At 39.0% G+C, this 17,355-nt stretch overlaps 1 protein-coding gene across 4 annotated transcripts in view; it reads right to left on the minus strand.

Moving 5' to 3' along the window:
• The window catches only part of CRMP (Collapsin Response Mediator Protein), a 104,572-nt gene extending 102,321 nt beyond the window's left edge, over positions 1 to 2,251 (minus strand). For all 4 annotated transcript variants that reach the window (XM_089096334.1, XM_089096331.1, XM_089096335.1 and 1 more), the window contains exon 1: positions 2,127 to 2,251. In XM_089096334.1, coding sequence (XP_088952460.1) covers positions 2,127 to 2,183 — 57 coding nt within the window. In that variant the 5' untranslated portion in view covers positions 2,184 to 2,251. The remainder of the gene's footprint in view (positions 1 to 2,126) is intronic.
• Positions 2,252 to 17,355: the final 15,104 nt, after the last annotated feature.

The following is a 17,355-nucleotide window of genomic DNA, read 5'->3' on the forward strand; positions in this document are numbered from 1 at the left end:
TTCTTTTGTCGGCTTTGATATTTTTTTACATATAGGTCGGTAGTTGTGAAGAATCCAGTAAACAAACGAAGAACCGCATCTAGAATCTAATGAAATCCTAATGAAAAACAGGTTACCGCTGCCTTGTGAGGTATTGCTAACTCCGTGAAAAATGTTTAAACTTTAGTTTTTTGAGGTTGAAGGGGCAAAAATAGGTACCTAGATTAGGTTAGGTTATGTATTTCATATATGCCATGCTTTAACCCCCACCCCCTAATGTGCAAATATATACCCCAAATTTGTTTCTAAACTATTATGTTTGTATCATAGTTTATTTTATTTCATTAGCATTAATGAAACTTCACTTATCGCGTGTTTACTGGATTCTAAACAAGTAACTATAGGTACAATGACAGTTTTTAAGCAGCCTAACAGAATTTTTTTTTTATTCAACTTAATCTTGAAAAATCAATGTTTGTGAATTATAGGCCTACACCTTTTACAAAATGGATTTATAACGAAATTAATAAAAAAAAAACTTTTCCACAAAATAAGTTCTTCAAAAAAAGGAAAAAAAATCAAATGAATTTACTGAAAAAAATACGCATTGTCACTTTAATATGTATATGCTGATATTTATTCCTTAAAACCTTAATTAATATTTGATTTCTTAGTTATAAGTGAAAACATTTAAAATAATTTTTTTCAGTAAAGTACACATTATATTCTGGCTTTCTCAAAATTTTGATTGGATGTGTTTGGAGAAATGGTGGGCGTGAGAGGGGCAATAGTTGCCCTCCAATCACTTTCGACTATTAAAAAGGGCAATAGCCCTTTCAATGTCTAATTAAATGAGTCCTTTTTGAAGTCTCTTCAAAAACACTTTCTATAAAAACCTTATACGCCCCCAGGGAATAACTTACAACCCTTTCCCTGAGGGGTTTGGGGGTTTGGGGAAATGGTGGGCGTGGAAGGGATGTTAGTTGCCTTCCAATCACTTTCAACTATTAAAAAGGGCAATAACCACTCCAATTTCCAATCGAATTAGCCCTTTTCAAAGTTTATACAACAAATCCTTTGATATAAAGTGCCCTGGTCTACCCCCCCCCCCCCCAAAAAAAATACATTGTGCCAACATCGTTCTAGGCTATAGTAAGTTTGAAACAAATGTTATAACGAATTTTTATATCCAAAAATATAGAACGAAATTATGATTTTCAACGGTCCTAAAAGGGCTTAAGACTCAATTTGCGAGGAGAGCGATTATTATATCAAATAAGAGAATAAAAATAGGCATCGAGTAGTATGTTTACTTTATTCATAAGGCAATAATATGAACAACGAAAAATTTACCAAATTTTTACCAAATCATATTGACTTACGAATAAAGTAAACATACCACTCGATGCCTTTTTTTTATGCTCTTTCCAAATATAATAATGATTTTTGTTGGAAATGAATTTTACCCCCACCCTTATTTATACCAATTCAGGGTATATATTTGCACATTAGGGGATGGGGGTAAATTTTATATCTGATGTAAATGAAAGGTAAGATTAAACTTCCCCCCCCCACCCCTCTAATGTGCAAATATATAGGCTACGCTGAATTGGAATATATAGGGTTGGGGGCTAAAATTGATTTCCGACAAAAATGATTATTATATTCGTAAAGAGCACAAAAAAGGCATCGTGTGGTATATTCACTTTATTCGTAAGTCAATAATATGATTTGGTAAATTCACTTTATTTGTAGGTCAATTAGGCTGTATGAACTGCTCCATATTTAGCCTACCCACAATTCAGGGTACATATTTGACCATTAAATGGGGAGTAATGTAAATTTACGACGGAAATGAATGTCACACTTAGATTAAGGATGAAATTTTGATTCTAAGAGTATGTCTATTTCTTAGCTACCTCCATAATTAGTGAATAAAAATCCCCCTCGCCTCTGTCTACCCGAGGACAATCAAGACATCATTCCCTGTGTTTGTATTCCCCAATTACTGAATTTCGGGTCAATATTTTCACCAACAGGATAACCACCCCGCAAAGAAAGGTAGGCCTAGTAGCCCAATCCTAGGCCTATTAAACATGGGTCTTGTAAAATTGCGATAATTCACTCAATAAATTGTTACCACAAACCTGCAAATGGACAGGAAGTTTCTTTAACGGTGTCACGGATGAAGGTCGGCCGGACATTTCTTTTTTTTATATAATAAAATCCAAGAATTGAAAAGCTGGACAGATGTTGTGAAGTTCACTCTTCCAAGTCTTTTTTCAAACTGGTCGATTGCGCGATTTCACTCATTTGAAAAAGCGCTTCCAGGGAACTCTTAGCGCAAGGCATTCGCAACACTATAGCCTAGATCGTTATAATTGCGTTTTTTTCTGAGAGGGGTCTATTATCTTTACGCCAACAATTACTTAATACAGATTACGAGACTATTATTAAAAACAACTTATGTTACAATATTATTTTCTTGCATAGATAATCTGTATAGGATAATAGCAAAGAGAAAAGAGACTGGTTAGAATAAAAATTAAGGTAACCGCACAAGCCAGCGCTGCCACTCCAACTATCCCAAGCTGCGAATTCTACCTCCATAATTTACTGTTCACGCAAAACCAAGGATACCTGAAATATTCTGCAAGTTTCCAGCCCACTTGCGCTGCCTGGATTCCATTTTAAATACATTTTTAATGTTTTCACTTTTTACTTTGATAATTAAAAAAAAATCCAGGCTTAAAGGAATAAATATCAGTAACTGACAATCCACGTCATTTTTTTTCGATAAAGTGCAAATTCTGTTCTGCTCATGAGAAAACATGGGGGTTATCAGCATGGCCGTACGGAGGGGGGGGGGCAGGGGGCTACTGCCCCCCTAGAACTCCAAATTTAAACTAGATATGGCTGGAAAAGGTTGGAAATAAGCAGTCGAAATTACAGAATAAAAGTCAAAAAAGAAGCAATTATCCATAATGCATTGGAAAGATTTAGCTCTAATCCAAGAATATTAATGCTGAAGCTTATTGATGGTTTTTGGTGATTACCTATTAATAAAGATTTCATAGGTATGAGAGAACTTACAGGCAATGTAAGGTTTTGTGAATTGACAATACAACTTCAGCTCCCTCCCCCCACCCTTCATCACGATTCGGCTGCCCCCCCCCCCCCCTAGGCAAAAGGCTACGCACGCCCATTGTTGTCAGTCCTACTCACGTGAATTTTTGCTCGTTACTTTTATTTATTGATAGTGATTTGTGGTAGTTTACGCTTGGAAGATTATTTGAATTTATTTCTGCTCATTTTTGGCTTAATGGAGTGCTTTACTTTTCTTTGAAAACTTGTATACTTGTATCGTGATAAAGTTTTCTTTTTTAATTAATGTGATTGTATAAACTTGGGAGGGGGCTCATTGGATTACTAATCAGAAGTTTTAGCATCCTTTTTTGAGGTTCAGAGTGATCGGAGGGTGGCTACCTGCCTCACACCTAGTATTTTCGCGAAATGTATCTGATAAAAATTTTGAGATGACCATTTGTTGTCGTAAAACTTCGAAAAGAGCTCATTCGACTGAAAATTGAAAGGGCTAGTGCCCTTTTTAATATTCGAATGTGATTGGAGGCCAAATAACTCCCCTTCCATGCGCAACATTTCCCCAAAGACATCAAATCAAAATTTTGAGATAGCCATTTTCTTCAACGTAGTTAAAAGGTGCGGAAATTATCTATTTGATGATTACAACCCTCCTACAGCCCTCAGGGCAAGGGTTGTAAGTTATACACTAGGGGCATATAAGGTTTATATAGAAAGGGTGAATATAAAGGGGTAATATAAAGTTTGGAGGGGGGCTCATTGGATGGTTAATCAGAAGTTTTAGCGCCTTTTTTGAGATTCAAAGTGATGGGAGGTTGGATACCCCCCAAAACCTCGTTTTTTCCCGAAATTCACCTGATAGAAATTTTGGGATGGTCATTTGTTATCGTAGAAACTTCGAACAGGGTTCATTCGATTAGAAATTGAAAGGAATAGGGTCCTTTTTAATATTCGAAAGTGATTCGAGGGCAACTGACACCCCTCCCACGTCCACCATTTCCCAAAACACATATAATAAAAATTTTGAGATGCCTATTTTGTTCAACGTAGTTCAAATGTCCGGAAATTATGTCTTTGAGAATGACAATCCCCCCCCCCCAGCCCTCAGGGCAAGAATTTAAGTTATGCTCTGGGGGCATATTAGGTTTATGTAGAAAGGGTGATCGTATAAACTTTGGAGGGGGCTCATTGGACTGGTAATAAAAAGTCCTAGAGTCTTTTTAAAAATTCAAAGTGATCATAGAGTAGATACCCCCCCACCTCGTATTTTCCCTAACTGGAACTTATAGAAATTTTTAGATGATCATTTGTTGTCGTAGAAACTTCTAAAAAGGCTTATTCGATTTGAAATTAAAGGGGTTAGCTCCCCTTTTAATATTCAAGTGATTGGAAGGGAGCTAACCCCCCTCACACACCCACCATTTCCCCAAACACATCGAATCAAAAGTTTGAGATAGCCATTTTGTTCAACGTAGTTAAAAGGTGCGGAAATTATGTCTTTGAGGATGACAACCCCACCACCCTAGGGGCAAGGGTTGTAATTTATGCCCTGGAGCATACAAGGTTTTTAGAAAGGGCGGTCGTATAAACCTCAGACGGTCTCACTGGATTGGCAATCAGAAGTCCTAGTACCACTTTAAGATTCGAAGTAATTGGAGGGCAAGTACCCCCCCCCCCGACACTTCGTATTTTCCCAAAATGCATCTGATAGAAATTTATAGATGGCCGTATGTAGTCGTAGAAACTTCAAAAAAGGCTCATTCGATTGGAAATTGAAAGGGCCTTTTTTAATAGTCAAAAGCGATTGTAGGGCAACAAGCCCCATCCCCCCACACCCATTAACTCCAAAAACACGTCTAATCAAAATTTTGAGATAGGTATTTTGTTCAGCATAGTTGAAAGGTCCGGAAATTATGCCTTTGAGGATGACAACCCCCCCCCCCAGAGTCCTCAGCGCAAAGGTTAGAAATTATGCCCCAAGGTTTTATAAGGTTTATATTGAAAGGGTGCCCGTCTATACTCTGGAGGGGGCTCATTTGATTGGAAATCAGATGTTCTAGTTCCCTTTCTAAGAGTCAAAGTGATCGGGGTCAGCCAACACCCCTGTCCCCCCTCTTCGTTTTCACAAATGCATCTGATAAAAATTTTGAGATAGCCATGTGTTCAAAGAGCATATAATAAGTCCTTTGGGGTGGACAGAATCCTCCAGAGTCTGGGGGTAAGGGTTGTAAGTTATGCCCATGGGCACATACGGTTTTTATGGAAAGGGTGTTCGTGTGAACTCTAGAAGAGGCTCATTTGATTTGAAATGTATAGTTCTATTTCCCTTTGAAAAGTCAAATATCATGGAAAGCAACTAGCCCCCTCCCCCTTCCTGACATCCTCTTTTCCCAAAACACATTCAATTGAAATTGTGAGATAGCCATTTTGCTACCAATAGTCAGCCCCCCCCCCAAGCTCATCATTCCCCAAAATATACCCGATCGAAATTTGAAGACAGCTATTATGTTCAGCATTGTTGAAAGGCCCAGTATTGGAGATGTCAACCTCCCCACAGTACTCAGGACAAGGGTTGTAAGTTAGGCAATTCGTTCATTGGTTACACATAGTATATGTTATTGAGAATGGTATGCATGTTTGAACTTTACCTTCCAACAAGACGAAGGCTATTCAGGTGAGCCTTTCAGAGAATGGTAAGGGGAGTGCTGAACTAAATCAAAACACGCTATATGTATACGGATTGTCAAAAGGATGTAACACAGTAATAACTGAGTATATAAATTTAGAAAATAAATTATATTTATTGTAATTTCTGTTCGTTTAGAGTTTCGTTTATTTATTGATAGTGGTTTGTTGTAGGTTTACGCTTGGAAGATTATTTGACTTTATTTCTGCTCATTCTTGGCTAAATGGAGCTCTTTACCTTTCTTTGAGAAATTTATTTTATGGAAAAAGTTTTTTAAATTAATACCATACAAGGATAGGACGGTCGTTAAAGCTCTTCTATCAGCTGAATCAAACGCTTGCTCGTACTAAAGGGGTTTGATGACTCAAACACTTCTCATTTATTAATCTAGAATTGAAAATTGGTCGACGCATCCTCTCCCCTTCTTACAACCACACTGTTCTTCTCTTAAAACTTTATCCGAGGGGTAACAACTGGGCATTTTGAGGGACACCTGGAGGCATGAGGCACGGAGGCACGCCGGAGGCATATTCCAAAGGGCGCAACATGTAAATATATACAGCTTGCCTGTTATTCGGTATCTGTCGAATATTTCAGCACCTTCAAAAGCGATCTTTTAAAACTTGGAAAAAATCATTTACGGGTTTATTTGGCAAGGAAAAGAACCCCCAAGACTGAAAACAACTGATATGTACCTAAAGAAGAAGAACGGAGGACTGCAAGTTGTTGATATTCATGCAAAGACTAGGTAACCCTACCATGGCAGTGGCACTGATGGTGTCACTTTTTCCTATTAGACATGCAGCGTTGCCACCGGCTCAAAAATAAAATTCCGATTTTTCTTCAGAAAAAAATCCGAAATTAAAAAAAAATCCCGGAACACGGTTTTTAAGTTATACAACATAGGGCTGCGCGGTGATGACGTAAAAAGCAAGGTGCGAAATTCAAAGTACCGTGAAACGTGGTTTTTAGTTGTAACTAACAACTGATTGTCAATATTCCTAGTATTATCTCGACGTGAAAACGTTCTGGTGGATTAGTAGGATCTACGTCAAATATTTTAGGCCAAAACAATTTGGCAAAGTTCCGAAAAAACGTGTCTACGCATCCACGTTTCATCCTTATTTGAATTTCCCGCCCAAGAATTGACGTTACGCTTCGCAGCCCTATTCAATATGACTTGACCAGCGGTAAAAGTTACCTTTTATGACGTCTTCACACATCCCTTTCCCTTTTATCATACTTGCTTTTCTGTTTAGTGGCTGTGCCAAGATGCACCCTTGGATCTCGGATTATTAATTGTACTAAAAAAAAAAAGAAATCTGATGCTTTTACACGAAAGAATCTGGAAGACACACATATCCCTTTCTCCTGAATGTACTTAGATTCCAACTTTCTTGGTATTAAACATAGGCCTTTGGGGATTTGAAGAGAAAACTGTAAAGCAAGAGTCAGAAAAACTGTTACTACCGAGCTATTAGTAAAAAGAGCAAATTAAATCCGCAAGCAAAAATCAATAACCGATGCCTGGTGTATGTATTTTTACATTTCAGTTATTATCTTAATATTCGCAGCGAAAATGACAACACTATGAGAATCGACAGAAGAGCTCCGCTTAATAAAATTAAGGTCTGTTGGTAAAAGCACAAGCCCTAAGTCATCGACTGCCAAGTCTTCTACGGAGCATAACAAGTTTTCCGATGGTATTCATCGCTTCCGCTGCCCTAGATCTTCGAATGCATTTGATACTCATAAAATTATATCAAGAACTCAAGTAAATGGGGGACGAGGGGCACACGCACTTGAGCTGGAAAGACCAACCCAGCCGTGGGTGGCCTCCTCGTCCGTAGGAGACATGGTTCAAGATTCTGTTCAGTTCTGTACCCTCATGCACGTCGGTTAGTTTTTTTTTTTTGTTGTTGGGTTGGTTGTATTTTGTTTTTTTTGTTGTTTAATGTTGGCAGTAAAAAGAACTGAAAAAAAAGAAGGAAAAAATTGCCAACGCAAGAATGGGTTTATTTTGTAAGGAGGACGCCCAGTATACGGAGAGAAAATAGTTTTTTTTTGTGTTAAAGAACTTTAAAGTTGTAATAGTAAACCTTTTGGAATACCACCTTTAAAATTCGAATTCGTACTAGTGAAAATTGAAGGACATGAATTTGAAGAAATTGAAGTAAAAACGCCACCAGAAAAGCGTCTCCTATAGGGGGACGGACACCCTGGACCGGGGGGAGTGATAGATATTTGGCAAGAAAAAAGTTAAATGGTAGCGGGCCTTCATGTCCACTAATACATTGACTGGTATATAATAATTTTTTTTTTTATGTTTAGGTGATATGAAAATGTATAAAGTTTTAATATTTATATGTGTTCGTATTAAAATATCACCAAATGGAGAGGAGGAGGGGAGGAAAAAAAAATGACAACTACCTCTGATAAATGTTAAACAAAATTCCTTCTGTTGTCACACTGAACCTTGTGATGGTTATGGTCTTGAAGTCACTTTTGGATTTAGGTGCCATTTTTAACACGATTAGTGAGATGCTGACGAGACATGAAAAAAGTGGAACCCTTCCTTCTAGATAAATGAATTCAGCTTTGTGAAGACGTCTGAGTCAAAGCAAAAGACAACGTTGGGGCCGATTTCAATAAAAATGGGTTCTGCTGAATACATGATATACTGGCTTAAGTCACAGTAACCTTGGTCTACAAATGTTGCAGATGATGTGAGATCAGCATTCAGCCGGGGCCCCTGGCACAGAATTATTATGTCGTCAGTGACCGGCATCGCCGTATTCTCCGTGTTAACAGAGTGGCATCTTCGCCCGGATAGGTAGCCAAACTGTTTGACCCGCCCAACTATTACTCTCTTTCCCCTGCCAACCGGTCTGTAAACGCACCATTCACCGATACGCAATTCCGATTTCACACCGACCTCTGCATTGGTTTGTGGCGACTCATGTAGTCCTACTCGTCGGCCCTGGACCATCACCCGTTTTAATCGGTCACTACTAAGCTTCTCAGAGCTTTCCCTCAGGAGCCACAACAGCTTGGATTTTTTTATTGGTGATATGGAGCCATCAGAAGTCTTGACAAGACAAAACCTAGAATTCTTTATGTACGTCACAGGCTCACTAACCCAATTTTTCTCAACTTGGTGTTTCGCACAGTGAGCAATCACTGGCAAATCTTCAAATGCAAGCAAATGTTGACGGCATATTCTTACCAAAATTAACCCCTTATTAAGTTATTTTCCTTGTGTTTTCTATAATTATACAAACTTTCTTGTGTTCTAACAATTGCACTAATTGCTAATAAACAAAAACATATTTAATATCTCCATAAAAAGCTGATTCTTAGACTGAATGTTATCAATAGTTAGGCTCTTATACTTTCGTTATTGACAAGGATCGTTATTTACTTACCATTAATTACTATGGAGAATATTTTTTTTGTTTTTTTTTTGCTACAACCAAAAAATATAGAAAAAACATTTGTGGAAAAATGGTCAGGAGTTACTCAGTAACAAATTATAAATTAAATTTTCCTTATTGTGGGTCAGAATCCACTGGCAGGCAACCAACAATGGGGCAACAAACATTTTTTCCATGGTTTTTACCTATTCTGCTTTTCCTTTGCTTTCCTTATAATAACTTTATAGTCCCAAATTTCTAGGGGGAATGCCCCCCCTGCCCTTCCTTGCCGGCATCCATGACGTAGGCCACAATATTAAGTTTCTCGTATAAAGTCGAGACAAATTCCGATTTTTTAGGTTTATTGTGATGCTTTTCATCTTCTATTTTCGCAAGTGGTTAGCATCGGTAATTTCGGCAATTTGTTGAAAGATTTCTTATCTGAACTGAACATTATAATAAAAAAAATATCTTAATTCATTACGCTCAAAAAGTTTCTACCTAATGGGAGTTCATTCAGTATAACTCCCTCTCTCCTAATTCCAAGATATAGCTCTAGACTATGCCCATTTTTTTTTCAAGAAAGTGTTATTTTGTAATAACAAACAGCTGGGGCACCAGAATCACCCTCTATTTAGATACCCTTCCTATAGGGCCTAGCCCTTATTTAAACAGAATGGTATAGCCTATTATTTAAGTAGGTTGGACCCCCCACCCCCACACAAAAAAAAACTATCACTTGCCCTAACTCTATACCTATGCTTGGCTTACCTAAAATTTGGTTCCTCTTGATCTGGGCCATCCATATCAGCAAAATTACATCAGAATAATTTCAAACAACGGCAAGAATCAGTGTTGCCAGCTTCTGATGCGAATTCCCTGTTAAGTCTAAAAAATCCCTAATTTTTGAACAAGCAACGAGGCCGGGTGTCTCGGAGGCACGGAGGCACAGCCGGAGGCACGAAGGAAGGGACACCTGCGACGGTCAGTTATTAGCCCCTCGACTTTATCTACATCATCTTTAAGTCTAAAAAGTGTCATCATACTAAGTAGAACCTGTTTCTTTGACTAATCCTAATGAAATATAACAATATATTAATATAATACTTTAAAAACTTTATAATGCTTTAGAAACAAATTCGGGCTATATATATATATATATATATATATATATATATATATATATATATATATATATATATATATATATATATATATATATATATATATATATTCACATTAGGTGGGGGCGGGTGGGTTGGTAAAGTATAGTGCGTATGCATACAAAATATGTTAGGTACAATGTTTTCTGCATATTATGAAGTAAGAATTGTTTTCTAACTTCATACTGTCCAAATACTTTACACACACACACACCCCTAATGTGTAAATATATAGCCCAAATTATGTATTTCCCATCTATTCTGTCACTTGTCTTTGTCTTGTCTCACGCTAAGCTGAAAGAAACCAACGAAGAAACCGGTTCTACAGTGCGTCACTAGATGAAGAACTTAACATAGGCGCTATAACAGAACAGTACCAGTATATTGCTTCCTAGGGAAACCAAGCTAATTCCTTTATAATTACTACAGTCATTCTTATCACCTTTCTTATAGACGGGGCTCATTAGAGTTTTACTAAAATTACCAGGTAACATCTATGGTTATTCTTTTAACGCATACCTGCTCAGAGGGGAAGGAGGGGTTCCATCCCGAGATTGGCTCAATGGGAAATAAGATAAGATTGTTCAAGAAGTTTTTTACTAAAAATTTCACTAAAAAGAAAAAATAGGACGGTTTATTTCATGAGCAGAATAATTCTTCACAAGCTTGATACGAGGGGGCACCCACTTTCCGCCACCCATTGTACATCTCAAAATGGCACAGTTCTGCCAGGCTTTGCCCAGTTTCCACCATTCTTGGCACAATTTTCGCCACGCTTGGCACAGTTTCCACCACACTTGGCACACTTTCCCTTGGCACGCTTCTGCCACGCTTCGCACTCATCACCTCATGTAGGTGTTTTCTGAAAGTGAGCACCTCCGAGGCCTGATGATAATCTCACTTTTTATTTTTGCTATATTTTCTAGGTTCTAGCAAGAAAATATTTGTAAATAGTTGTTTACTATTCCCTGCACTTATTATTTATAATTAGTGGATTTCTAAATTATAAATGTAATGCCACAGTAGCCCTGCCTTGCTTGACTGGATATGCTACCCTTAAATGAATTTAGCAAGGGGAATCCTGAAGAGGGCAGGTGCTCCTCCAATATAGCTAAACGATTTTTGAATTACTTGCAAGAAAAATCCATGGAATAACAACCAAAAATTTTTTTTTATTGTGTGAAAACGAGATGTTCCCAGGGCAGTCTCCCTCCCAAAAACATGTGTCTTTTTTTTTTGCTTTGTCACCCTCCATCCTGACACTGAAATATGAAAAACTGATATCGCGTTTCAGAATTTTCCGTAAAAGTTTTGTAAAAAAAATCTTTAATATTTGTCTTGTCCCAATATATTCATCTGAGTTTGGTTTTGATGCCAATGCTTCAAAACAAAAGAGAAATACCGTAGAGGTGAGGTGACGCTAATGGCTTCATCATAGATCACTGGATTCATATTTGTAAAATAAACACGAATGGAAGTTTTTGAAATCAGCATAAAAAGCAGATTCTTTTGATATATCTATTGGTATCAAAATTCAGTTTTTTAGAGTTTTGGGTACTATTGAGCCGGGTCGCTGCTTACTGCTCTAATCCCTCAAAGGCTCTTTGACCTGTAAAGAAAGGGGTAAACTCATGAGCCACAAGCTCGGAGATAAAAAAAATTACTTACATACTCACAGAGAGAAGAGAAGTAAATTTTTAAATCAATTTCTGTTCGTTTTTGAATGTCAAAGTTTCAAATTTTTCAAAATCCCCTATTTCAAAAAATCAATTTTTTTTCAACATCAAATTTTGATCAATATATCAATACTAGCATCACAGTAACAATATCAAATTAACAAACTATCAGAGGCAACACTATAGCGCTGCATATAGTAAAGGCCATACGGCTCCAATGTTTTATTATTTATTTATTTTTTTTCCCTAGAGGCAATTCCTATGGAAGGGGTCGTCGTATAAACTTCAAAGGGGGCTCTTTCGCTTTGAAATCGAGAATTCTAGTGCCCTTTTTAAGGGTCAAAAGTGATTGGAAGACAACCAACACCGCTTCCACGCCCACCATTTTCCCAAACACATCCAATCAAAATTTTGAGATAGTCATTTTGTTCTAGGTGGTTGATTTCCCGATAAAACTTATGTTTTTGAGGAGGACACTCCTCCCTTTTTCCCCCAACCCATCCGCTACAAATTTTGAGATAGCCACTTTTTTAAAATTGTTCAAAAATTAGATAATAAAAACTCCGGTGTCAACACAAACCCCCAGGGCACGGGGGTAGGTGTTGTAAGTGTTGTCCTGGGGGGTGTATGGTTCTTATAAAAGGGATGCTCGTATAAACTTCAGAGAGGGCTCATTTGAATTGGAAATTGAAAGTTCTAATTCAGTTTTTAAAAGTCAAAGGAGATCAGAGGGCAACTATCCCCCTCTACGCCCTTTTTCCCTCAAATGCATCGAATAAAAAATTTTGAGCTAGCTACTTTGTTAAAAATAGTTTAAAGGTCAGATAAAAAAATACATTTGGGAAAAAGCGTGCGAGGGGGGGGGGACTCGTTACCATATTATCTTTTTCAACTCACAAAAATTGCAAAAGAAATTCTGATTTCCAATCGAATGAAGCTTCTCCAAAGTTTATACAACCACGCCTTCAATAAAATTTTATATGGTAAAGATGTGTAACTAGCATAATTTATAGTCCTTTCCCTAGGGCTCGAGGCGACGGGATTTAAAACCTGGAACCATAGTTATTAGACATTCTGCATAAAATGGCTATCCCAAATTTTGATCCAATACATTAGGGGGGCAGAGAGTGGGAGGGGGGCTAGTTGCCTTCCGATCATTTCTGACTCTTAAAAAGGAACTAGAACTTTCAATTTTAAATCAAACAAGGTTCCTCCTAAGTTTACAGGACCACCTCTTCCATAAAACCTGATATGTCCATGAGGCATAATTTAAACCCCTTGGCCCAGGCTCTGGGGATTGTGTCAGCCCCGAAGGTATTTTTATATGATTCTTAACTATTTTGAACAAAATTACTATCTCAAGAGTTAGATCGGATAAAAAAGTTGAAAATCATATAAAATGCCTTATAAGAGGAGTTATAAGAGAAGAACAGTACAGTTTTAGAGAGGGTAGAGGATGTGTCAACCAAATATTCACTCTTAGGTTAATAATTGAGAAGCGCCTGAGTTGTCAAACACTTTTGGTCCTCAGTTTTATCTATTATGAGCAAGCCTTCGATTCTGTTGATAGAAGAGCTTTAGAGAAGGTCTTATCCTTGTATGGTATTAATTAAAAAAAAAACTTTTTCCACAAAATAAGGATTTAAAGGAAAAATAAATAACTCTATTAAACAAAAAATTAGCAAAAATAAAATAAAGAAATCTACCAAGCGTGAAACTACCCCAAATCACCATCGATAAATAAATGAAACCCATAACGAACAGAAATTACAATAAATAACCGAGTCAAACTCAAAACGAGCAGATATTAACATAAGTTGGGATAAAACTGACAATGCACATTCATTTGTATTTTTTCAATAAAGTGCAAATTTTGTTCGGGTTGGCGTGGGAGGGTGGGACTGGAAGGGGGATTAGTTGCCGTAAAATCACTTTTGCCTATTAAAAAGGGCATCAACCCTTTCTATTTTCAATCGAATGAGCCCTTTTCGAAGTTCCCACGACAACTCCTTCGATACGAAGTGCCCTGGTCTAAACAACAACAACAACAAAAAATAATACATTATACCCACTTCGATCTTTACTATAAAAATATCAATCCTTCCAATCACTTTTGACTATTAAAAAGGGCACTAGGCCTTCCAATTGAATGAGCCCTTTTGGAAACGACTACGCTTTCTATAAACACCTTATATGCCCCCAGGGCATTAATTACAACCCTTACCCTAAGGTCTGTTAGGGTGGTTGTCATCCTTTAAGACCGAATTTCCAGAACTTTCAACTACGTTAAACAACATGGCTATCTCAAAATTTCGATTGGATGTGTTTGGGGAAATGGTGGGCGTGAGAGGAGTGGTAGTCTCTCTCAAATCATTTTCAACTATTAAAAATGGCCCTAGCCCTTTCAATTTCCAATCAAATGAGTCCCTTTGAGGTTTCTACGACAAAACTTTCAATAAAAACCTTATATGCACACAGGGCATAACTTAAAACCCTTGCCCGGAGTGCTGGGGGGGGGTTGTCATTCTCAAAAACCTAATTTCCAGAACTTTCTACTACGTTGAACAAAATGGCTATCTGAAAATTTTGGTTGGATGTGTTTGGAGCAATGGTGGGCGTGAGAGGGGGTTAGTTACCCTTCAATCACTTTCGACTATTACAAAGGGCACTAGCCCTCTCAATTTCGAATTGAATGAGCCCTTTTGAAGTTTTACGACAACTCTATCTGTAAAAACCTTATATGCCCCCAGGGCAGAACCTACAACCTTTGCCCTTGGGGCTCTGGGGAGTTTGTCATCCTTAAATACATAATTTCCAGAACTCTCAACTACGTCGTACAAAATGGCTATCTCCAAACTTTGATTGAATGTTTTTGGGGAAAAGGTGGGCGTAAGAGGGGGGTGAATTACTCTCGACTCACTTTCGACTATTTAAAACGGCAATTTCAATTTCCAATCAAATGAGCTCTTTTTGAAATTTCTATAACAACTTTCTATATAAGCTTTATATGCCCCCAGGGCATAACTTACAACCCTTGCACTGAGGGCTCTGAGGGGGTTATCATCCTGAAAAACCTAATTTCAAGTACTTTCAACTACGGTGAACAAAATGGATATCTCAAAATTTTGATTGGATGTGTTTGGGAAAATGGTGGGCATGAGAGGGGCGTTAGTCGCTCTTCAATCACTTTCAACTATTAAAAAAGGCACTAGCCCTTTCAATTTCCAATTGAATGAGCCTTTTTGAAGTTTCTACGCTTTCAATAAAAACCTTATAAGCCCCCAGGGCATAACTTACAACCCTTTCCCTGAGGAAAGTAGAGATGACCCTAAAGCTCGTGACCCCACCACGTGGTTTATGGTTTTCTCAGTGAGAATGAAAAAACAAGTGAATTTCCGAGAACTTGATTGCGTAATCAAAGTGTGTCAACAACAACAACTTCGACCTTGACATTCACCGAGAGCGTGCACTTACAACACCGGTAAGAACCACGTGGTTTATGGTTCATATATGGGCATAGAATACTGACGGGGCACCAAATATGGGCATGGAATCATTAGGGAGAACACGTGGTTAATGGGGCCAATGACCTAAATTTCACAACAACAACATCGACATTGACATTCGCTGAGAGCGTGCACTTACAACAACAAAAACCCGGAATTTGGAACACCTGTGCAGTCGACCTCAATTCACCTATCGTGAATCAATAATTCCCCTTAGAAACAACAAATTAATTTCCCTTTCTTGACAGATCAATCAATCAATGACATCATCTGTAAGACTTTAAAAATTTTCGCCTAGAAACATTTCTCCAGGAATAGATCCAAGTCATTAATGTCTTTGCCTCGGAAACAACTCTTTTGGTCGAACTCCAAAAGATATTAATAACCAAAGGCCATGGAAACAATTAGGCAAGAAACATCTTAGCGATGAATTGTTTTAGCGCGCGAGAAGGTTTCCTATTAATTTGAAATGCGTTAGCGCAGAGATGCCAATAACAAAGGAACACGCTGAATTTGCGTTTAGGGATTATTTGGGCGAAACCGTTTTAGACATTTTAGGGAACTATTTCGGCGAAACAGATAGAGACATTTTAAAAGAAGATTATTGAAGAGATTTTAGAAGAGAATTTGAGTGTGGTCAGTATAATACACAAGTTTCATTTGAACAGTGTTGTGAGGTCCTCTAACCCAACCCCAAAGGGTTCCAATCCTCCTACCCCCACCCCGAAGGAAGCCCCCTGGCCTCAAAGGCCCCCCAAGCTCCCAAAGGCCCTCCACCGGTCCCCAACTGGCCCCCAGGCCCCCAACTGCCCCCCCAGACACTCAAAGGTCCCCCACGCTCCCAAAGGGCCACCGGCTCCCCCAAAGACCCACTCCAGACCCTCAACGGCCATCCCCAGGCCCCCCCACGGCCCATCGAGTTCCCAAAAGACCAACAGGGTCCCAAAGGCCCTCCACCGGTCCCCAAATGTCCCTCAGGCTCCCAACTGCCCCCCCGGACACTCAAAGGTCTCCCAAGCTCCCAAAGGGCCACCGGCGCCCCCAAAGGCCCACCCCAGACCCTCAACGGCCATCCCCGGGCCTCCCAAAGGCCCATCGAGCTCCCAAAAGACCAACAGGGTCCCAAAGGCCCTCCACCGGCCCCCAACTGCCCCAAATGCCCTCCCATGGCCCTCAAAGGTCCCCCGGGCTCCCAAAGGGCCACCGGCGCCCCAAAGGCCCTCCACCCGTCCCCAAATGTCCCCCAGGCACCCAAAAGCCCACCCAGACCACCAAATGCCATCCCCGGACCCCAAAGCCCATCCCCCGGTCCCCAAAGGTCCCCCCGAGCTCCCAAAGGACCACCGGCCCTCAAGGGACCAACAGACCCTCAAAGGCTCTCCCCGTGCACCCGTCATTCGTTGATGTGAGTTGTCTGAAACCGATGATTTGGGATGTGTAGTTTGCTACTTCAGGCTTTTCTGAGCAGGATTTCTTAGCCATTCGTAGGTGTGTGTTGACTGAAACCAATACTTTGGGATGAGTAGTTTGCTATTTCAGGCTTTTATGAGCTAGGTTTCTTAGCATTTCGTTGGTGTGTGTTGAGTGAAACTTATGATTTGGGATATGTAGTTTGCTTTTTGGACTTTTCTGAGTTGGATTTCTTAGTCTTTCGTAGGTGTGTGGTGTCTGAAGCCTATGATTTGGGATATGTGGGTTGCTATTTCAGGCTTTTCTGAGCTGAATTTCCTAGCCATTCGTAGGTGTGTGTTGACTGAAACCTACGATTTGGGATGGTTAATTTGCTTTTTTTGACTTTTCTGAGCTAGATTTCTTAGCCTATCATAGGTG

The sequence above is a fragment of the Artemia sp. Qi Xiang Cuo genome, chromosome 11, assembly GCF_049724085.1.
Source record: "Artemia sp. Qi Xiang Cuo chromosome 11, ASM4972408v1, whole genome shotgun sequence".
Lineage (NCBI taxonomy): Eukaryota > Metazoa > Arthropoda > Branchiopoda > Anostraca > Artemiidae > Artemia > Artemia sp. Qi Xiang Cuo.